General features: G+C 37.5%; 1 protein-coding gene across 3 annotated transcripts in view; it reads right to left on the bottom strand.

Annotated features, from left to right (window-relative positions):
• LOC127946211 (catenin delta-2) overlaps positions 1–24269 on the bottom strand; it is a 280344-nt gene that overhangs the window by 14846 nt on the left and 241229 nt on the right. For all 3 annotated transcript variants that reach the window (XM_052542619.1, XM_052542620.1, XM_052542621.1), the window contains 6 exons: positions 23675–23792; positions 20312–20497; positions 16679–16852; positions 13697–13847; positions 4850–5084; positions 2013–2097 (listed from right to left, as the gene is read on the bottom strand). In XM_052542619.1, the coding sequence (XP_052398579.1) occupies positions 2013–2097; positions 4850–5084; positions 13697–13847; positions 16679–16852; positions 20312–20497; positions 23675–23792 (949 nt within the window). The remainder of the gene's footprint in view (positions 1–2012; positions 2098–4849; positions 5085–13696; positions 13848–16678; positions 16853–20311; positions 20498–23674; positions 23793–24269) is intronic.

Below are 24269 nucleotides of genomic sequence, written 5' to 3'. Positions count from 1 at the left end.
GTGAATTAAATACATTAATATGCAAAATGTATAATTAGTTATGAACTAAAGAACGTTACAAAAAACGTTTCAAAAAACAATTTCCCAATGTTGCAAAAAATCAGTTTACGGTACATCTGAACCTCCCTAGAGCATTAATGCAATGCATAAACTCAAACAATACATTTCTGAAATATGTATGAATCATTCAGGCTATATATATATTTAGCAAATATATATTAATTTTTTTTTAAAGAAAATAAAGAATACTGGAAACACAGAACAAAGTATATTATTAAGGACTGTTCAAATCCATAACACCCAACTTTCTCCCATATTGGCTAGAAGCATCATAACCAGAAGATCACTTCCTGGGCACGGGGCCATTGTTCACAGTCTTGGGGGTGTCTGGCTTCCCAAACCTCTTGTCTTTGTTCCCTCCCCCTCTTGTGTTCCCTGTCCTCCCTCGGCTTCATGCATCACACCACCCAAAACACAAAGAATCGCGCCTCAGGTGGCCCGACTCATCCAATTGACACCTTTCATTTCAGCAGAGGGAGAGAAAGACACATCCGCGTGGAACAACTGTCATTATGCACTCATGAGATGAGAGACGGGGCTCTGCAAAAGTTAATAATAGCAATCTCTTTCTTGCTGCCCTTTGCTTAATATCATCCCTGGTGACATTTCCAGGGCTCAGCTGGGATGGAGGAAACAGGTTAGGTTGCAGGAGGTTTTAAAAATCTTTGCAAACCCAGCCTATATGGGAGAGCTCTATCCACAGAGCTCTCTCTCTCAAAAACCATTCTGAGAGCTGTACATAATAAGCATTACTGTAGAATGATGCATTTATAGCTCTAGCTGTCCTCCACGTCCTTGACCTCATCACTTTATCTGCATCAGCTAAAGCAGCTGTTCGATAACCTGCCTCAAGGCGGCATGCGAACACAATGTGAACCTGTGAGCGCTGGGGTCTTTTGTACGATATTATTTATAGATATTTAGTCAGCTATTATAATGGGAATCTGAGTTCTAATTACTCTGTTTCATTATAATCTACACATAGTACCTTTTTGTCGAACCCTCTAAATATTTAAAAAAGACAGAGAGGGTAATTAGTAGTATATGCATGAAATTAGAGCTCTTAATTCGACATTGGATTTGATGGCGACAAGCTCAGCGGGGTAAACTCACAAGCATTCATAATTACATATCACTACAGACATTTTAAAAACAGGCATTGTTGAATTCGCCCAGCGCTGTGCTCTGTCTCCGACACAGTGTGGGGAGGGGGCAGCGCTATTTCCACAGACACGCTTCTAAACTCATCTCAGCGGCACAGGCAGTCGGCTCTTGGCCTTTTCTCGTCTCTAAAGGTCAGCATGGCATCCGTTGCTGTCTCCCTGGGCTGTAACTCTGTGACGCCTGCTCTGCAGAGCCAAGTGAGCGAAACTACACATTATAGAGCTCGGTCCGGGACGTCCCTTGAGCGCATTGTTTATTTAATGCCCCTAAATGCTAGGCAAAAATATGGGTTTGGAAAGGAAAATAAACCTGCTTTTAATTGCTGTTGCACAGAAATATGGCAACATACAAGGTCTCCTCACATCAGTCTATTCATCACGCTCTTCAGACCATACAATATGTTCTGAATGCAGTCAGCGCTAGCCAAGGCCAAAGTTTGCCTCAATAATCTGCAAGGGAGACGTCTGAACGGATACACACAATAGTAAGTGCAACAAGCACTTACTGAATGGAAATATCTCTTCAGCCTGGCTGTTACTGCTTAATAGAGCATTCTTTGCTAGTCAGTGCGGATTAATGTTTTCAGTCGGCTATAAAGTGTTGTGCTAAATAAATAGTGGGTCGCACATTTTAGTCGGGGAGGAGGTACAACAACTCTTTAGTTTTCATTCTAAACTATTGTCTTTAAAAGTTTAAACACAATGGTGTGGGAGTAGGAGATCAGTTAGCATGCTAAATGAATTCCTCAGGTTGGGACAGATGAAGTGGGACACAGCTGTCATGATTACCTTCTTATAAAGGCTCCGGAGATCTCTGTACTGCCACATGCTACTGAGAACCTGAGATGCTGCCTTTACCACTTTAGGTGAGTGTCTGTGAGAGAGAGAGAGAAGAAAACAGACAAGTATGGTCAACAGCAATAAACATGTTTCAACAGTCATTCGTTATTATCTGTTAAAATCGGATCTATTTTTAAGAGCACATTACTGGAAGATTTTATATGAATAAGTAAATTATTTGATCTAATAATTATATAGAATTGTTGTTTATTAAATCATATTTATATTATTGTTTATATTTTATATATTTATATTATTAAACAAAATAAAAATAACAAAAGTAATAAAATTAAAAGCAATTGACATATATATATATATATATATATATATATATATATATATATATATATATATATATATATATATAAATCTACAGCATTAAAAAAATTAACTACTTTCTAAAATTAAACTACTGTTCAAAAGTTTGGGGTCAGTAATATATATATATATATTTTCCAGAAATTTTTTATGTTAGATTTTTTCATCAAAGATTCCTGTAAAAATGCATCCCAGTTTTTACAAAAATATTAAGCAGCACAATTGTTTTCAACATTATAATGAGAAAGCAACAAAGCAGCAAGTCAGAATTTCTGAACGATTTCTGAAGGATCATGTGACATTGAAGACTGGAGTAATGATGCTGGACATTCAGCTTTACCATCACAGGAACAAATTAAATTTAATATATTAAAATATAAAACAGTTATTTTAAATATTTTAAATTGTTTTATTTTAAACAGTTTTTACTGTATTTTGATCAAAGTAAGCCTTGGTGAGCATTAGAGAAGAAAATGTCTTAACCCCCAGACTTTGAACAGTTTTGATATTTTGATGGATGACATCACAGAAAAATATCTTTTTGGATATACTGCGTGTTGTATGAACTGAACACACAAGCCTGAGTTAAACCAAAATCTATATGCAGCACATCAAAATAACACATTTTTAAGCAAACTAATGGTAAAATGTTAACAAATTATCCTAACGCTAAGATCAAAATGTAACCGAAGAAAATGAGAAACCGATCCTGGTACACTGTTGCTCAGATGAATATTCCTGTGAAAGCATTTGATGCACTGAATGTGTTTTCTCTGCTTTCTGTGCAAACATTTCACACGGACAGCAGCTTTTGTTATGATTAACAATGCACTACAAACAAAAGAAACAATCTCCTGGTTGCCAAAAATGACACAAATTCTTTGCCTTCAGCTGATTTGATAGAACAGCTGTGTCTTTTGTCTTCCGCTGAGCTGAGTCAATCCATTTCAGCTCAAAGGACACAATAGAACAGTTTACAATTGCCACTTGAAATGAAGTTAGAGGAAAATCTTTGCCGTCCTTGAGTGAACATGGCTTTAATAGAGGAAATAAATGCTTCTCATCTTTTACCATTTCCTCTCATAAATGGCAAAATTGATTTTTAGAGGTGGAGCTGTGTGTTTGATTTGTCCCTCCATTCATTTTTCAACATGGGGTTTAATGTGAAGTTTAAGTGCAGGGTTAGGGTTAGGGTTAGGGTAATAAGTGCAGATTTCCCAAATGGTAACCACAGAGCTAGCAAAAAGTTGTATGCAGAATGTAATGTTTGGGACACAGTTTAAAAAAAGTTTCTGTATTTGTTGCTTTATAAATAGCTTATTTAAAAAAGGCATCCAGTCAAGAACAGTGACTTGATTATTTTGCTTTGTCATGCATGATGTGAGCACATATCACAATCTGCACCAAATAAATCCACTTCAAATAAAAAAAGTAATCAGATCTGATGCATATCACAACAAGCACGCTGGTTGGTGCTACATGCCAGGGCTAAATCAACCGGTTGCTTTTGTGCTAAATCCAGACAAACAAGCACCCGAGTGGCTTGTCCTTTTGATAACCTCTCAGCAGGAAACTGGAAGCAGCTGTCACCGCCATATTGGCTCGAACGGGGCGGGCACAGTGTATGAATATCTGATGCAGATATAAAGCAGTCGCATGAAATGTCAGTTTGATGAGGGTTGGACTAATGTCTTTGACATTGTCATCACTCACTGTCAGGCTGCCTACACTTGCTACACTTTCTAAGAGACTAAAGCAAGCAGCATATAGACTTGATCAATAAATGATTATTATAAAATATGATAGAATGAAGCACATCTGAAACAAAAAAGCAAAACAAAAACAAAACCATTTCACATTTAGGTTTAAATTACAGCACTTTGCAATCTCATCAGGATCCCTCTGTATATCTCCTGATGATTCACAAAACCAATAAACCAGTGTCAAGGCTGTCACACAGTTTGTCCTGCATTGTCACGGCAGATAACACCCCTTAACTGTGTTAAAATCTTTGTTACATGCAGCCTCTCGTGACATTTAGCTTTATTCTCAAGGATGCAGCATTTCTAACATCAGCTCTTTTTTATGGCAGGAGCGAATGTGTTCTTCGTCCATGTTTGCTTTTCTTCATTACAGTTCAGCAAGCACTGAATAACATCTTGTGTCGGGTGCATTGCTGATGTATATATGATTTAGCCGAACATCTGTAGACAATGTGGAAGCCTTGAAGCTCATGAAACTCTTATTGAGGTCTGACTCAATGTTCATCTCATTGAAAAGGTGCTGGAATAAAAGTAGAACTGTGTAGCTGAAAAATAAAATGTCTCCATGAGCAATGCACAGTTTCTGGCAAACAAAGTAAAATGAAAACACAAGCAAATAGCCTAGTGGTTAGTGCACACTTCAGGGCATTTTATTGGTTAGTGATAAGATGCAAGCCTATTATAAAAAACACAAAGACAACTTACTTATCTCCTTTACTCCTAGCAATACCGATGAGCTTCTCAATGCCACCGGCGTCTCGTAAGGCCTTGGCGTTTTCCATGTTCTTGGTGATGACCTCGTGTAGGGCGCAGCATATAGCCGTAACGGTGTCATCGCACATGGTTTTACCCGCTGTGCTGTTTGCCGTCCCCCCGCTGCTTCCACTAGCATTGCTCCCACCCGGGAGCCGGTGGACGAGGTCTCGCATGGCATACTTACCTAGACAAAGGAAAAATAGACAGAAAGAGCATATGAGAATATGGTGATTAGCACTGGAATAATGATGATAGTCAGGATGACATTTTTTCACAGTCAGTATGACTATTGTGCTACACTTTCTTCTTAATCTAGAGTATAATAATGCAGGAGCTGCAACAATTCAGGAGTGTCAGATGTGTCGGTTTAAACATCGCTGGATTTCTATGGAGGGAGCGTTATACTGACTGCAGTGTGGATATGTGACTCATGCTACTCGAACAAAGGAAAGAAAATATGAGAAAGCGTGAAAACTCTGACATTAAAAGAACAGCAGGAGATGCGTAATTTAAATTGACTTGGCAACACTCAACAGCACTGAATAAAGAACTGGACCAGTGGGAGACACAATATGATTTTTAAGTTTATGGATTTGTGTCGGTGAAACAAGAGACAAATTTATGCCATAACACACTAAGTCATATTAACAGGCAATCACAAGTGCAATGATCGCAACAGGATGTTGAATGCTCTTTCTTCACCCAGTGGTGTATGGGACACCCCCTCACGGCGTTATGAGCTATTTATATTATGGTTAAATTTGCCAAGAGAGGTTTTGGTCCACATATACAGTAGAACCCATTTCAAAGAGGCAAATACTGTACAATGTTTGCTTACACAAACTTTTAATGTCATACCAAGCCAACGTATGATTTTTCAATGCTGCTTTGACAAGTTCCTTCCACAGACCTGCAAAGAGCCAGTGAAGGGACTGTAGAAGTTCTTGCATTGCATTTACCGTGATCTCAACAACAGTAATACTAGTGCTGCCATGTCAAAATAGGGCATTATATATTTGTTGTTTGCACTTAAGAAAATCTATGGTCTAGAAATGCTCACCATGCACACATTTAGTTCTACATTTGATAAATGTAAATAGCTTCAGGGAAGCCCGCGAGCAAAGATCGCAAGTGTCAACAACTTTCATTTTGTTGTTGTTTTGCAGCTCCAGAGAATTTTATATTTAAATGAGAACAAAACATGAAATGTTATTATGTGGACATCTGTATTAATGATAAAACCGGTGTAGGAACACAAGCCTACAAGATATTTCTGTGAAATAGCCGTCCAATTTCAAAAAGAACAAGAAACTAGCTCGCAATAGAGTATTTTCCAGATTTCATGCGGCCACTTTAATTATCCATGCACTCCAATATTTTGACCTTTGAAATGCAGAAGTCCTTCTACTTCTGGCACCCTATTATTCTATCACAGAAGCACACAGCTAATGAAATTAATCTAAGGCTGTTCAATTCTTTCCGCTAATTCCAAATGGTCTCAGAAGGAGAAACACAGACATCATTTTCTACATGAAGCATACTGCAGAAGGGCTCGTTTTATCACCAATAAGCTTCCAGTTAATTGGTGCCTCCTTATCTTGTGCCCGCAGGCAAAATCGTCTGTCTTGCGCGAGCTGACAATATGGAGACAGTCCAATGAGATGTGAGATTTCTCTGAACAGTGAACTGTGGGAAAAACAAGATATTTACGGAATAATAAAAACCTGATAAAATTACTGATCGGTGATGACACATGATCAATGAACATCTTCATTACACTCAAAGTCAAATAAATGGATGTCTTGCTCCTTCAACATACAGCACTATATCAGTATCAATATTAATATAATTGTATATAAAATATTTCAATATAGTTATAGCTTGTAAAATGTAACATGTTTTTTTTTTGGTAACACTTTAGTATAGGGTTCAATTCACACTAATAAGTAGTTGCTTATTAGCATGTCTATTATCAACATATTGGCTGATTATTAGTGCTTATAAATTACATATAATGCATGACATCCATAATCCTACCCAATACCCTTAAAAACTTAACAACTACCTTATAAACTATTAATAAGCAGCAAATAAGGAGTTAATTGAGGCAAAAGTCAAAGTTAATGGTTAGTTAATAGTGAGAATTGGACCCTAAAAATTTCAATATTTTTTTAATCCTTACTTACCCAAACGAATAAGTGTAATTATATCAATGGTTGCACAAAAACATTGAGAAGCATCGACAATAATATGTTTTTTGAGCAGCATATCAGGATATTACAATGATTTCTGAGAAAAAAAAAAAACGTTACACTGAAGACTGGCTTCTGAAAATTCAGCTTTGCATCACAGGAATAAATTATATTTTATATTTTTTAATATTTTATTTTATTTTAACACATATATATACATATATATAAAGAAAACAGCTATTTTTAAATTGTAACAATATTTGACAATATTTCTATTGTTATATTATAATATTTTTACTGTAATTTTGACCAAATAAATACAGCCATGATGGGCCAAAGAGACTTTAAAAAAAAATTCTAATTAAAAACAAACATAATAATAATGAAGCCTGATCACATTGAAAAGTTACAGCATAAGATTTTAAGCATAAAAAAAAGAGATAATTATCAAATCTTACTAAAAACAGGAGGACACATCCCACAGAGGAAGAGTGGCATGGAGAGGTGAAACAGGTGAAGTGTGGGACATTTTCAGTCCAGTTTTAGGCTTTATGATCATAACGAAACACAAGATTGCATGATTACTAGTAATCACAAACTAAGGAGTCTTTCCAAGAATACCAATTACTGCAATTCAGTCAGGTTAAATTCTGAACATCCGTGCAGAGATCTCAAAGTCAGCCTGAGCATGAAAAACAAAAGAGGACAAGTAAAAAGGGCTTTAAGTAACACATTCACACTCCTTGTGGTAAATGAAGAGTCTTTTTATGGACTCAGTCAGACGGTTCTGCTACATGACGATGAGATCTGGCGACTGTATATGACTCAAGGCTAACCTTGACTCAATAGAGTGCCTCATCTACGCGCTCTTGAGAATACGAGGGCTTAGTGGTAATCAGAGGTAAGTGCAGACCCTCCAGCTTATAAAAGCCCATTCTCCCACAAAAAAGCCAATCAGCTACACGACTCCGGGCCATCATGAGCTCCAGAAATACACACGCACCCATAGAAATTTACAAAGAGACGGAGAGAGCGTCCTTCCATTATTGCTGCTTTTATGTACACTAAATTCTAGGTGACCATTTGGAAGACATAGGCTATAAAGGATGCTGAAGGCAAAATTCAGTGTCAGAACTGTTTTCACCATGTCATTCCAAACCTGTATGCTCTTTCGGTATAACACAGAAGAAGAAATGTTTAAAGAATTGTTACGCGGCGCAAATGTAATGACTGGAATGGCATTATATACTTCCATATTGAAGAAAATGAAGAGCATTAATATTCTTAGTCGGAGTTCAAAGAGAGTTGGTAAAATGTTCCGTGAAGGCCCGAGGGTTCTCGGCTTGGTTTAAAATGTCACACAATGGTGAAAGGCTTTGAGCAGCATCTCTGTGAGCCTTTATCCTGCAATAACATTTAAATGGATCCAAAGAGGGTTTTTTTTTTCAATGAAGCTAACATCAGGTTCAAACCCCATTGGCAGAAAATAGCCGACTTGGACATAAAAGAGAAGTACAAACAACAAAGCATTCGAAGACAGACCTTAAAACAAAATTATTCTTAAAGGTTAGGGAGCAAATTAAATTGGAAATCAGCCACCGTGGAGACCATTTGATGGGAGAACGTCCGGCAGCGTGGCTTTCAAGCGCTATATCGCTCTCTTTTACCGACTTTGATGTCTGTCACATTGGATTAATAAGAAACAGCTTCTTCTGAAGACCTACGGATGCAATTTCAAACAGAGCCACCTTGTGGAGCGGTGGCTGGGACAGCTAGAGAGATGACTGAATGGCCGGATTTGGCCACAGAAAAGATAAAGTGGCGATTTTCTAGCGTCATTATTATAAAGCAGCTCTTTTGCTTCGAGACACGTACCTCTGCCAATCTCCTAATGAAAGAGAGAGAAAACAGATAAAGGAAGAGGAGATGGAAAAATGACCAAATGGATGCACGAGGGAGTGTGAGAGAGATTGGAAGATTGGCTGCAAATTGAAGCAAGAGAGGAAAGCTGCACACACACTTGGTTATTTCTCTAAAGGCCAGCCTGGCGGGCACATCCGCTCTTTTCTCATCCTTTGTGCAGGTGGGCAGCAGATATGAGTCTTTCAGTCATCAAATCCGGGATGAAACATTCAATGATGGATCAGAACTTTTCAAATCCCTCTCCATCAACTGAAAATGTCGGACCTTCGAAACAAGCCAAGTGAAGCTGATTCTCAAAGTTACAGCACAAGTTCAAACATTTCCAACAAATCCAGCGAGCTTTGTCTGCTAGTCCTCTGAAGAACGTGCCCCATTCATGGTCCGTATGCCCACACCAATACCCTCCTATTTCAACGCTTAGAGAAGTTTTGCCACCTGAAAGTTTGGAGAGCCATTCCGATTACAAATGACACTTCTCTGATGCTAATACAATGCTATGCTTAACGTGTGTCTGCCTTCATTCACGCCTGATGTGCCTGATTTTGTGCATGTTGAAGCCTCAAACAGCACCTCCGGGGATTTTATACATCACGTTTAAAATTCAGCCACTGGAACTAACAAAAACTCCACTGATATTTTACCCACTTCTGGAACTTCAAGACAGGATAACTGAGTTTGCCATTTTAGACTGATTGCACATTGATGCTTGCATGTATATAAAACAAGAGTGAATTTGGAGAGAAAAAGAGTGAAGCAATGAGAATAGAGAATGTAGGCTATTAAAAATGGTTATGAGATCATCAAACATAATAGAGGATTTTAATTTAATGTATGAAAAAATATATATTTTTAAAGATTTGGGAAGTGAATATGCATTTTAAGGCAAACCCATTTTGTGATTGTTACTCATATATATATTTTTAATATTTTAAACAATTCATGCAAAATGCTTCAAAAAATAATAACAGAAAATTAAAATGAAAAAAGCATACAATATATATATTTTAATATTGTACATGTTTAAATAAAATTATTAAGTAACTTTATAGACATAAAATACAGATTAAATAGTGAAATACGCACATACTACATAAAATCTTTCAAATAAAATGTAAAGCACAGGATACATAAAAACCAATGGTTTATTTTAAATCCCTGCAGAGGTCAACTGTGACTGATCGCAGAAAAATTGGTCTAGTTTTTAGTAATTTTGGGTTGGGTTTAGGTGGTCAGTTTTTCTGGGACCCGGCAAACCTGCTGCCAATACATCAAATATTTCCTATAGTCCATTAAATTGTACACTATATGATCAAAAAAGAAACACTGATATATAGATATATAATAATTGCAAATAAGAATTACATAAATATGTAAAATATATATTTAATTAAAAATATATCTGAATAAAAACTTGGAAAAAATATTTAGTATAAATATAAAATATATTATATAGTAATATTTTAATATATTCTAAATATAAAAATACTATATAAATATAAAAATAAAAAATAAATATATTAACTAAATCTTCTCTCTCAAAAAGTTCGAGCTCTGATTAACAACACCCTGAAGTGCTTCTCTCTCCCACTTTTCTTTAGCATTAATATTATTAACCTCAATCCTGGAGAGAAGAAGATTGACATTAAAAGGCAAGAAAAATTATTAGAAAAGAGAAAAGGTCAAAGCAGAAACAGAGATTACATTTATACTGTACATCAGGATCTATAAATGTCAATGAGTTACAAAAGTACACATAAAACCAAAATTAATTCACATGAACCAAAATGAATTCTCTTGTAACCTCATGTTAAAAAACAAAATCAAAATAAGGCATTCAACACCAAAGAATTTTTATGATCTTGCAATGTGTTGTTTATCGGCATACAGTATCAAAGCTCCAGGATATAGGCTGATGCTTTGAACTTAGGTGGTAAATTAATTTATACAAACAATCAATTATTTTAATGTGAACAAATGGCAGGATTTCATGTGCCCAGGTTTCATCCCTGAGCTATATGTAAAATGAGCTCAAATATAGATTCAGTGATCAAACATGCAAAATAAATCATGGATGAAAGAAAGAGACTGTGGGAGAAGTTTGAAAAAAGAGGGACCTTGAGTGATTTCAAAGCTTTTGATGGATGGCCATGTTGAACTGTCTGAAAAAGCAAAGTGTGAAAATTGCCGCCAGTCACAGACTGTGTTTGCTGCACACACACTTGTCAATACAAATCAATTTAGAGTCTAAATGTACTCTATATATGGACTCTGCAATCTGATATACACGTATTACAATTTATTTTTGCATAATCTACTGAGAAACAAGCTAAATCTACAAAGACAGGAAGCACATGGCAATCTATAATGAAGACAATGTGATCTACATAATCTAAAATGATTTTGGATGATGTGCAAATCTATGTGGACTCCAGGTGGCAAATGCAAACCAGTTGTTTGAGGAGCTGAGAGGGGGCCTGAAATCAGTGGCAGAATGAGACTGGGGAGCCGTTGCAATGGAGATGGCGAGACTCACCAGGGAAACCACGTTTATTAACGGGCGAGATCAATAGTCTGCTGGTGATGTCACTGGGAGAATTTCAAATGGTGTGAATCAGTGTGAGATGGGATGAAGGATGAAGAAAACAAGCTCTAATTAAGCACCTGATGCGACGGGTCAACATGTGACAACGGAGACCACGGCGGACCACTTCCTGTCATTCAGATGGAGCCTGCAGATGTTGCGTCGTGTACTTGTTAATATTTCTGATTCAGAAGCAGTGTAATGCCAAACACCTGCAGCTCGGTATGAAGGTAAGGTCAACTCCCAATTGCAACGACCTCAGAGCTTCTGACATATGTTTGGAGGAAACAATATCAATTGTTGACAGGTGTGGATATAGTCATGGAGGAGAGGTTTAATTATACTACCCTAAATAAGTACAGTGTCACTTTGACTCACTTCACCTCTTCTCTATGAGTAAACAATGAGGGAACTACCTGCACTGAATGCTTACAGAAACAGAAAAGGCTAATTCTTATTCAGCAATGACCATGAAAGTCACAAAGACCATGAACACACTGTCCTCACTATTCAGAGACATAACCTGAGCTCTCCTAATGCGGTGCAGTACGCCAAGCGATGAAACTCATTTCTTCCATATTAATTTTGTACTAAACAGTGGAAATGAGATAAAGTACCACTCAACAAAATATTGGGCAAATTCCACTGAAAGTGAACATAACTATGGCAAACAGAGCACTTGAAGTGTGCAGGGCTGCTAAACTGCCTTATGTCTACAACATTTTGAACCCCTAACACAAAGATATATTGTATCTTATTGTTGCCCTTAGTAGCAAAACAGCTAAATTTATCCTTACACTTGTGGTAGCAAATAAAACATAAATAAACATAAAAAAAAAAAAAAAAAAGTGGCACTGTGTACTGCTTTTTGTGGCACTTGTGGTAAACAGACAAGAAAATTGGCTCAATTATAAGACATTTATATTTTATTTTGGGTTTGTGAGTAACAAATAAATGCCTGCAGTTTACATAACTAATTGTGAGGATGTTTCACCACGTATCACACAGGCAGAATGACAAAAATGCTTTCTTGAAGTGAGAATTGTATAAAAGCTTTGCTAATGGTGTTGAGGAAGGGCCCTTTGTGAAGAGAACTAGACAGTTTTATTTGGATTGACCCTCTGAAAAATGTCCAAAAGACAACTCAACAATACAAAAACAAACATTAACAATAAAAACACGGTAAAGACAGAATAAGTCAGCAGAATAAATCATAACAACAACAAAAAAACTAACCACACAAAAATGTGGCCAAAACAAAACAAAAGAACAATAAAATCAAACCAAATTAAAACAACAACAAAGAAAAAAAAAACAATTTTAAAAGAAAAATTAAAATTTTATTTAAAAAAATTTGAGTAGTCACCATGCAACAAAATCAATAAAATTTAGTTGCATGTAATTTCAGTAAAGTTAGCTGCACAATAGACAAAAAAATAAAATAAAAAAAAGACATATTCAGCCACTGAAAAAAAAGGTTATTGCGACTTTTTATCATTTTTAACAGAATTGTGAGATATAGACTCACAACTGTGAGTTATAAAGTCAGAATTGCAAGGAAAAAACTCTCAATTACCTTTATTATTTTTTATTCAGTGGCAGAAACGGGCTTCCATACAAAACAGGATAAAACAAAACAAGACACAAAGATAACACTTTGGAACGACCCTTTCAGTAACCTCCATACACAAATGCAAAACGTTTGAGTTGCAGGTTTTTATTTCAGTAAAGTCAGCAATAAAGAAATCCCCAAACAATGCCAAAAATATATACAGTATACAGAATATACAGTTACACAAGCCTGGAATGTGCTAGTGCAGCCTGATGCCTGCTAAACCGTTTCAAATGATGAGTGGGCAGGAAATGTATAATAATAAAATGACAGTTATCTTCCTTTGAGCTGAGAGCTACGAATGGCCCTCTTTACCACACTGGGTAAAACGTAAGAGACTGGACTTCATTACAGAGAAGCCAGAGAGACCACAGCTGTTAACCCTAAGCACTACAAATCCTATGGCAGTGAACCATTTGAAACAAAGTGAATCACAGTGACAAATAAAATAAAAGAAGACAGTCAAGAGAAGGAAAAACGGGCCGTACCTATTAACTCTTTATTTCTGACATCCAAGGCCATGTTTCTGAGCGCGGTAGCGACAGCACACACCACGCGGTCGTTGTCTATCCTCAGCAGCTCCACAAGGATTGGCAGACCCTTCTCTTTCCTCACCGCCGCACGGATGTACACTGACCACTAGGGGAGACACACACACACACACACACACAAACAAACAGTCACTAAATATGACAAATGATACCGTTCGGCCACTTTACTAAATATAACTCTACATATCAGCAGTTTTCAGGAGACCATGAAGAGTATCGTCATGGCTGGATATACCAATGTCTGTAAAGTGCCTCATTTTGGATGAGCACCCTGCTGACAGTGTAATCACACTCCCCAGGTTACAGTGAAAGACTAATACTAGCTCAGAGCTTTGGCTCTCTGAGGTTCTCTGTGTATGACCCCAGCTGTGGGATCAGCCTTTATCAGTGACGGAGTGTCAGCTCAGATTAGACTCTCTGCTGCCCTGCACTTCTGCTGTAACAGGGGGAGACCGCAGCATCCGGCCCAGCAGGCATCCCCTCACATTCCTCATTTCTGATGACCTCTGTATGTGTGCATAAATAAAGAGAGAGAGACAAAAACACACTGACAGAGAAGCTCTGTTCCAAACCTTGCGAGCTGCGTACCTGCATACCTAAAAAAGTAAATATTTTATATCTAAATATATCTAAATATCTAAATATATATTTAGATATACAAACTTTAAATATGGACGCGATTAATCATCCTTAAACATTTGACAGCCCTATAAGATACCGAATTTGGAACAAATTCAAAACCATTTCATGTGTCTTTGGAGTCAAAAGTTTGGAGTCAGAAGGTTTTATTTTTTTATGTTTTTGCAAGAAGATTCCAAAATGTATTCAGACAGCTTCAACATTTCTCACATTATCACAGTTTATTCTCTATAGTTTAGAAATTGGTAATAAAATAAGACTAGAACTCAGAGTTCTTATTATGTCAGAACAAATTCATCTTGGTATTGTCAGATAACACTTACGCAAAACATGATCAGGTAAAAGTGTCTGAATAATTGTTGGTCCCAGATCTTTTTTTATCAGTTTTACTGGTAGTACACAAGTATTTTTGGGTATAATATGTCACAGTTTACTTTATTTTGCTATCATCTCTTGCATAAATGAACTATAGTGTCCTGTACCCACTAGTAAAAAATCTGAACGTTTGAATAATATTTGGTTTGACTGCATATTCACCTCTGACACATCGATACTGTAATCATGGTTTGATGTTGCATAATCACCAAACAGCAAAGTACAGTCTGATCTGAATCATTGCTTGCTTTTTTTAATCTGTTGCTAGTTTGACACTGACACTTATTCATTTAGTGTAGTTCAAAGGAAATTGTGTTAAATCAGGCAAAGTGCATCTTAGAGTCAGCTTACTGGGTTCAGGAACAGAGAAATGGCACTTCAAATTAGTGTGTGGAAATGTCATTTAGAGAAAATCAACATCACAGTTCAGTAAAACTTGTATTTTTTCTATTATAAGTAATGCGATACAATAAATATCCTTGAAACTGTAATTGAAAAGGAGTTTTTGACGAGAAAGCATACTTCACGCTTGAGTGTTTTTGATCCATCTTAAGTTAAGGGCTTTGTTTCCATTTCCTAGAACACACAGCGTGGGATTTAATAATCCCACTGTCCGTGATGGACTTTGAAAACATAAACAGAGAGCTTAGTTCACATATATTAGACGGGGGCTCAATGTCAGCTTAACAAACAGAGCAGCAAATTATGGGAACTGGACTGCTTTCCTGTTTGTCTCTCCAACAAACTCAACACAACAGCAAACACGAATACATCCTGATGCCCTGTAGGTGTGGAGAGGGGTCGTATGGATGCCGCTTTCATTTAACTTTCCTAAAGGGGGTCTAAACCTGGAATGAGACATCAAAAACAATCCAATCCCACTGCATCTGTTTCCATCTGAGTGTATTGATCTTGTGGAGCATATCGGGTGAATTAGAGCTCTCGAGCAACAGAGGTAAAACAAGCCTTTGTCACTGAGAGATGGTGAAAAGGATGTGAGAACAAAGAGAGAAGCAGGGCCCAAGAGGGAGACTGGAACAAGTTTAAACATCTGATGAAAGCAACCGGTTTCAGGTCAGGAAAAATGCTATTTTACACCATTTCTTTGTGCACCTTTCAATAAATTTAGATCCTGACAACAGCTAATAAAACCTTCAGTAAAAAAAAAAAACATATCAAACAACAGAGTGTTGCTAAGCTAAGGTGTTAGGTAAGGTCTTATCATGCTGCTATGCAGTTGTTTGTCCAACACTAGATGAACCATGTCAAAAGAGAACTGTTATTTATAATATTCTGGCTGTAGAATAATTTCTACAGTGAAATATATGAGATCTTTTGGAAATCATAAGACTGATTGCCTTGGAAAGTAATAGCCCAGAAAGTCGGATGAATTATTTACACCTTTAAAGGTGTAAAAGTAAATTAAAAAACAGATAAACATTTGAATTTTTTTTTATTATTGAAATACTGAATTATTTTTATGTTTTTTTTTCAAACACCCTGAGTGCTAAGAATACATTGGTTTACACTCAGACAGCTACCAATAATTAATAATATAGTATTATTCTTTTTCTATTATTGTAATGTTTTTAAACACCCCTAACCCTACAGCAAGAAAAACATTTGCCCTATGACAGATACCAAAAGTTTAAATTAAATAAGTGAAAAAAAAAAAAAAAAAAAATATATATATATATATATATATATAATTAAATATATATATATATATATAAGAATTACAATATATAAAATCATAATTAAATGGAAAAACAAATAATGAATGCTGACACATAATTATCAGATAATCTACTCACTAATAATATTTTAAACAATATAAGTTGAATACCAAGCTATATCTCTAGCACAGACAGATGCGTACACAAGGCATCTGACCATAAGGCTTACCTTCCAACTCCCAGCAGCCAGATTCTGCAGTGCCCCAGCGGCTCCCTCCAGCGTGTCCGGGTTTGAGCACTCAGATAGGAGGGTGAGGTAGGGCTTTACTATCGAAGGATGCCACAGCATCTGAATCCCTTTGGGGGGCTCAGCAGTGTCTGGCAGCGGTCCCACACCATCCCACTAAAGAAACAAAGAGTGTGACAAGAAAAACAAGTCAGTCAGATATGATGACAGACAAAATCCATTGCCATCAGCATCTAAACCCTTATAAAGAGGCTTGCACGCTGAAATCTGCAGTGACAAAGCAACTTGACTTACTTTCAACGACCAACGTAAAGTTAGACTTTATGTAAAAGTGCAGCTATTCATATATTAGTGAAGAAAACATGATACAACGATATTCTCTTCGATTCTTTAAATATTTTTTAAATACGTTTCTGATTTTTTTATCTTACTGATTCTAAACTTTTGAACATTAGTGTATATCTATATAATACAAAAATGATACAAGAAAAACTGGATTGCATTTAAGTGAGTTTGATTCATGAATTAATAATAATTTCTCTTCCTCATGTTATGCTGTATTACGCACTGCAGTTTATATACTATACAGACACTTTCTCCTCAAGAGTGTTCCCTTTTAGCATCCAGAAAAATGGATTCATTTTTATTTACCTCTTTTTTTACAGGATTTTCTACAGCTATGACCACCAATAACATTATGGCATATGCCTCCACCTCCACCTGGCGAACTCCTGAGATAAAATCACTGTCATTCTGTATGGGTCAATAGGCGATTGTAACCCCCTGCACACACAGTACACACAAACCCCACATGAGGAGATCTCTTGACAAATAGTGCCCTGAATAGACCCAAAACTGGGCAGGAATGACAAACTGTACCTATAAGTCTGCGCTTGAGTCAGTTTGAAAAGCGCTGGTCTCACAGGCTGACCTACTTTCAGGCAGAGCAACTTGTGAAATACCTCAGCGTCTTAAACTAGCTCTGGCACTCAGCCTCACTCTCTCTTCATTATTAATGAGTCTGTTTTCATCTCCCCCCGTTCCTGCTCGGAGGAGCGGCTCTGTTGTTCAGTCAACCGCTGGAGGGTGGAGAAACCCCCGTGAGGATGCTGCTCTTCTCATTCGGTGAACACCGAAGAAATGGAAAGAGTTTGAGAGGAGACTTGGTCTAATCTGGGGTTTCACTATATGCAAACAATGAGGGCAACATTTCGCAAACATTCAGCCTTCACAAATCGCTGTCAAACCGGTTTTCATAATTTAACCACGAAAAAGGTGCTTGCTAATGATGGCATCAGAGTCTAAATGATTACGTCTAAATCTATTAAATAATAATAATAAAAAATGACACTTCCTTTATGATGAACGTTTTGATAGATAGATATTAAATATGCAGATATTAAATATATCTAAGAAAATACAAAAATGCATGAAACCAACAAATGCTACTTATCTAAGAACATGGATCATTTTGTGAATGACTTTTAAAAGTTTTCTCCGTTACATCATCTGTCACTCACCCATTACTATTAAGTCCCTAAACTCTGGTGAGCAACATTAGTTTTTTCTTCATTTTCAGCATCTAAAATGAGTCAAACCTGCTCAAATGCAACTCTTTCAGCTTTTCCGAAACTCAAAAACGAGAGTTACCCTCGATCTATAAATGAGAACGTGATCCTAATGCTTCTTCTGAACTATTGGAGCATAAAACAGCATCTCAAATTGTCGAAAACTTTCTCTTCACCCATTTACCGTCAGCAAGCTTTGAGCATAATGAGTGCTTCATGCCCCATTTCTCAGAGTAAACTCAAAGAAGGGTATCAATGCTTGGTGGGTTGAAATTGCTGTGGTTTACATACTCTCTCCTCTCAGTCTATTAGCTACGCTAAACACCACTGCACTGCCCTGACAGAGCCGCAGTAGCACGCTCTGGTTTCCTTGGCTGCCTCGCTGCCATTTAGTGATAAATTATTTAACAGAGTACATTAGCCTTCTGTTGCCCGGAGGCTCAGGTGTCCTCTTTCAGCGTCTCGGCTGAAGAGAAGGTCCAGCACATGATACGAGAGGGCACCTTAGGTAATGGGGAGAAATGGCCCTCTTTACAGTCCAAGAGGAGGAGATGGACAACTCCTGGATACTTGCATCTCCTTCCTTTCGGTAATCTGACTGGAGGAGTCACATATGACTGAATGCTAAAACAGATCTTCAGACTTATATATGGTTTTTGAAATAATGAATGAAGGAGATACATCTTTGGAAGTTCAAATGCAAAAGATGACGCAAAACATCCCCAAACTATGTTTAATACAATAGTCTATGCTGTCATAGCTTTGATGTATTATTCGACTCTTACTGCTTTTAAAGTTATACTGCCTCTGCATGTAGCAACCGGAGATTATTGTGACGAGCATCTCTTTTGCTGCAAAGCAAGTTTTATTTTAGCTAGCATCGAAGATAAAGAGGATTATATTCAGCTATCGGTGGCTATTGTATATCACCAGCTATTAGCTCCATGGCTCCTCTGGAACGGGACATTTCCAGAGGGAGTTGTGTTACATAACTGCTCCCCCACCTTCAACGCTCCCCCTCCGTGTCTCCCCTGACTTTTCCTACGTGCGATTAATGATGAGTTTTCTCTGCTATGGAGGCGGCGCCAGTAAAAAGGTTGTTTTTTTCCCAACTTCCTTTAGTCTGATGCCCACAAACACTGTGATTTATCAGCCTTAGAGCGTGTCCCCGGGGAAACTCACTGTCTGACAGTGTGTCTCTGTGTAGGTGGAGAGCGTTATGTTTGCAGAGGAAGTAATTGATAAAAGGGCGGCGTGGAAATCTGTTATTTGGGGAACTCACTGAAACATAAATTGGGATTATTTTCAGGCAACGAGGGGTGTAAAATGAAGTTGAATATGCTGATTGTGTTATTAATAGTTTCATATGAAAACGCAGAGAAGCATTTTATTGTGAAATACAGCCTTCTTTCTTTAGTCAGGCAACACAAACGGACTTTCACAAGCTATTTTACTTCCATAATTAACAAAAAGTCAAGTTCTGCCCTTATTTTCACTTGTTTCACATTATGGAAGTAAAATAGCTTGTGAATTTATATATGTGTGTGTGTAGTTTCATATAAACTAATGTAATCTAAAAATATAATGTATAATATATTACAATGCATAATAACAAGTTATATTACATAAAAACATATTACAGTGCATTTGTCATTATTAAACTGTCTAATCTAAGCTAATAATTGTTCTATTGTTTTATTATATTATATTATGTATTTACTAATCCTATATCATATATATATATATATATATAAATCTATATATATATATATATATATGATATAGGATAACACAAAAAATAGATCCAACCCATTATATCATATATATAAAGCATATTCAATTATATTATATGATATAACTGATAATACAATAAGACTAGCAACAACAAAGAAAATATGATAAAAAAATATGATAAAAACTGAAAATGTGATTTCCTGTTGACTATAAATAGCCTCTTTCATGGTGCTCTGGACTAGGAATGCCAGGTAAAGTGTGTTAGAGTGACTGTCAGCAGGTGAGGGTCACATTGCAGCCTGTAAATGGTCACCTGATCCTGGGACTTCTTCTTCTTTTTCTTCTTTCCCCAGCAGCCCGAGGTCTCTCCGTCCTTCCCATTGGAATCGCTACACAGGAGGCCGTCCAGCTCGTCCGTACCCATCTGCTGTCCCTGAGACGTTTCAGCTGCAAGCCGATACGAGAGGTTCCTCAGAATGCAAACACAGTTTTCTATGGTCTGACAGAGAAAGAGAAAGAGAAAGAGAGAGAGACAGATATTGGGCAGGTATTAGTCTAGCACCACTGAGCTCTTGATAGAGCCCATCTGGCCAGAGGGGCCAAACATCATCTACCCAACTCATGCTGATCTGAGACAAGAGGAAATACACAATTGCGCTCTCTCTCTCTCTCTCTCTCTCTCTCTCTCTCACACACACACACACACACACACACACACTGGTCTGCATGCACTCGTTATACTGTCAGAGCAATTAACAAGTGTTCAGAAAAAAAGCAGCCATTACAGAAGTCTTCTTAAACTACTGGCTTGAAAGATATTTAAATTTAAGTTCAAAATTAAATGCAAACCCTTAAGATTTAGTAGTTTATCCTGAAATCACCCCCCCCCCCCCAAAAAAAACAGGCATTTTATATTATATATAAAATCAGAAATAAATAAATAAAGTAAAATAACAATTTGTTGATTAGGTGATTTGACTTAATTAAGATCCCTGTATTAGAGAAAAACATGTCTAGGGCCTGTCCAAGACAGCAAGGTCAAATCCTACAGACCTAGCTTCTTCTATCTTGCCCTTACATTTTCCTCTCTAAATGTCTCTCTTGCATTTCATCCAACTTTCTAATTTCCTCTGTCTCCGTCTCTGAGTGTTGGCTGGGAGTGTAGGCTGCATTGGCACTAAGTATATGAAAGTACTTAATTATATGTCTGACACGGTCTCCCATTTAAATGTGATTAAAGGATATACTCGCAGATGGGGAAAAATGACCAGCCAAATCCATCGGCTCACACTCCATTTAACAGGGTATTACAAGGAGACACAGCAGAGCAGGCACAATGCTTGACAGTGGAAAATAGAAAATAAATGCTAGCAAAATGATGATGAAAAATGAGCATTTTTCTCAATCTTCATGTTTTACTTTTTTTTCCCCCATTATGGAATGAGGAGGACCATGCTCTGCACAAATGAAAATAATGACTGTCATCAGAGAAATGCTCAGAGAATTAGGCACTGGCATTTGCACTGATGTACAGAAACATATATTGACTTAACAACAGCCCTTCTCTGTGCCAGACATTGCATTTTCCATAACAAGTTCTGCTAAAATCTCCAAGGAAAAGCGCAACATAATGAATATTGCACCTGGTGAAATTTAGGGCAACACCATGTCTCTTACTGCCAGCCATTTACAAGGTCCCCATTTTAAATGCTAAAGTCAACAGGACTGAGCTTGACCAACCACAGGTTAATGGCACATTAAGACCATGGGCGGTGTGCTTTCAGCAATTATAACTCTGCTGGGCCACCACCTGCGAAAAACAGCTCTGGGCGAATCACCACACATAAAGAAATTGGAGTGATTAGGGTGATTGCCCATTTTCGAAGCCAGTGTGATGGGTGAAATGGTTGCTGTTGCTTTTCTGAGCGTTTGTAATGTGATAAAGCACACTGATGGATGAAAAAGAGTGCTTAGTGCTCTAAAAGGAGCTAAATTGACATGTATGGGAAGAAGAAAATGTGTAACCACAGGTTGGACGTGCACTTACAGAAACAGTATTTTCACATTTAAACGAAATGTAAAATGTCGCAGTAAAATGGGGACAAATGGCACAGTGGCGAAGCCCACTAGACATGCTTCCCAAGCTTATTGGTGTGTTTTCAACTCTCAAGTGCTTCAGTACACCCGACGGCTGGCCTTTTGCTCTGATCTGTATCTCCAAGGCATCTGGATACAATGAGAGGAATCCGAGTTTTTAGCGACACATGCATTAAATCATGTTTTGTAAATTTCATCATCAGTGTAATATGCGCATGTATGAGCACAAACAAGTTTTTCTTAGCTTGTATGCTCAGATTGCATGTGCCTTGAATTTTCTTGGACTATTTAATAAAACACGAGGTGGCAACATGGATCCGGCCCATTTCACAGCCGAAAAAAAAAATGGATGAGACAGATGAACAACAACAAATCGCAGACAATAACAGATGCCTGCACTGACAAGCACTTGTGCGAGGGGGTTGACTTTAGTTTAAATGAGTGCAGAGACTCTTTTATCGCTAATAACTTCTGGAGAGCGATAGATGAAGCTTTCTTGTGCACGTGTGTCTAGAGTCTGTGTTTGTGCATGGTTAAAATGGAGTTTACTTTGAAAGGTTATGTGCTCGGCTGTATGCATATGTTAAGTGTTCATTTGAAAACTGAAGTACACTTCAAATAACCTTTATTGCGCATAACTGTCACAGTATGCATGCAAACGTGAAGATTGCTTCCATGGATTGACAGCCAACAGAAACTATCTTAAAATAGAGATTAATTCAGATACAACAACCTGAAGAGAGTTTAGCATTAAAACACAATACACTTTTGGACTTAACTCAAAGTTATTTCTTTTGTGTTCTGACGGAGACAGAAAATCATATAGGTTTGAAATGACATGACAGTGAGTAAAACAGTTTTCCTTTAAGCTTTGAGCAAGTTTTAACAGTCAAAATACAGCCTATGAAGCCTGAAGAAATATTACAAGAAATTCAAGTACACTATCCCCAGGTTTAAGCCTAATCCTAGACTTAAATGTAAGTCTGAGCTGTTTCAACTGAAAGAAACTTGCACTGACTGATCTTGAAATATAACAGTGCCTTTGTTTTATCTTAGTAATGTTTTTTTCTTAGTACATAACTTAAATGGTCTAATTGAACTATGGTCTAATCCTGGTTTAGACTAAGCCCTGTCTGTGAAACCGAACCTATTGTTTATTAGCCATGCTGTGAGTTTAGAAACTGTGAAGAGAGCTGGTTGAGAGTGCACCGCGGGGGGATTCAGACAGCGGGAACTGTGGGATGGCTGGAATGCTTGCAAGTCTGAAAATGACCAGAGGGAAAGAACTGTGGCACGCTCCAGCATCCACACGCTCTGCTCTTCAATTCTCATTAGGATGGATGCATCCCCGCCACTCTGCTATAAGCAAGCTGGGTCTGATGGAGGGCTGCCAGTTAAATCATGACTAAAGAACGCCATTTAGAAGAGTGAGCCTTCGCAACCCTCAAACAGTAGCCAAACATGGAGCTGTTTATTTGTTACCGTACATTCAATGAACCTCCACACACACACTCACAGACACAACAGGTTGCCTTAATAGCTCTGGGAGAGATGGACAGATCCCGGGAGGAAAGCTTACCTTGCTATCAATCTCGCTGCTTCCGAGGGAAGTCTGGATGACGAATAGCAGCGTGTCAGTCAGACCCTCGCATTCTCTCATCCGCCGCCGAGCCTCCTCTCCTGCCGAACTCACATTCCTGGGAGAGAGATGGAGAGAGGGAAGCACAGGTCAGTGATGAGTGCATTAAATCAGGGAGATCGAATCACAAAGATGGAGATTCCCTCCGGGGGAAACAACCACGCTTTACAACGTACCACTGTGACAAACAAAATGCAAACGCTTCACATTTCACAAGTGACTCAAAGAAATCTCTCCAAATCTTTCACCTTTGACATCTATTAGTATGTGAATCTTTTAGTTTTCAGGAGGAGAATCACTGACACTGCTAGATATCTGACGGTATATTTTAGACAGTATAACAGTGGGAGAGCAAGAAATGGATATTGGCATCATTTCAACTGGATAATCCAATAAGGATTATGATTATTTTGTTGATTGAAAAAAATCAATCAGGAGTGCTGTGCTGAATATGGATGAGGAGCGACTGTAATAGGCTTATTCTACTAACACAAACACAGTGATCTATCCAAATACAACATCTGCAACTTTAAGT

Source organism: Carassius gibelio, chromosome A24 (genome assembly GCF_023724105.1).
Source record: "Carassius gibelio isolate Cgi1373 ecotype wild population from Czech Republic chromosome A24, carGib1.2-hapl.c, whole genome shotgun sequence".
Lineage (NCBI taxonomy): Eukaryota > Metazoa > Chordata > Actinopteri > Cypriniformes > Cyprinidae > Carassius > Carassius gibelio.
Note: the sequence above shows the minus strand (reverse complement) of the source record. Positions and strands in the feature narration are given on the sequence as shown.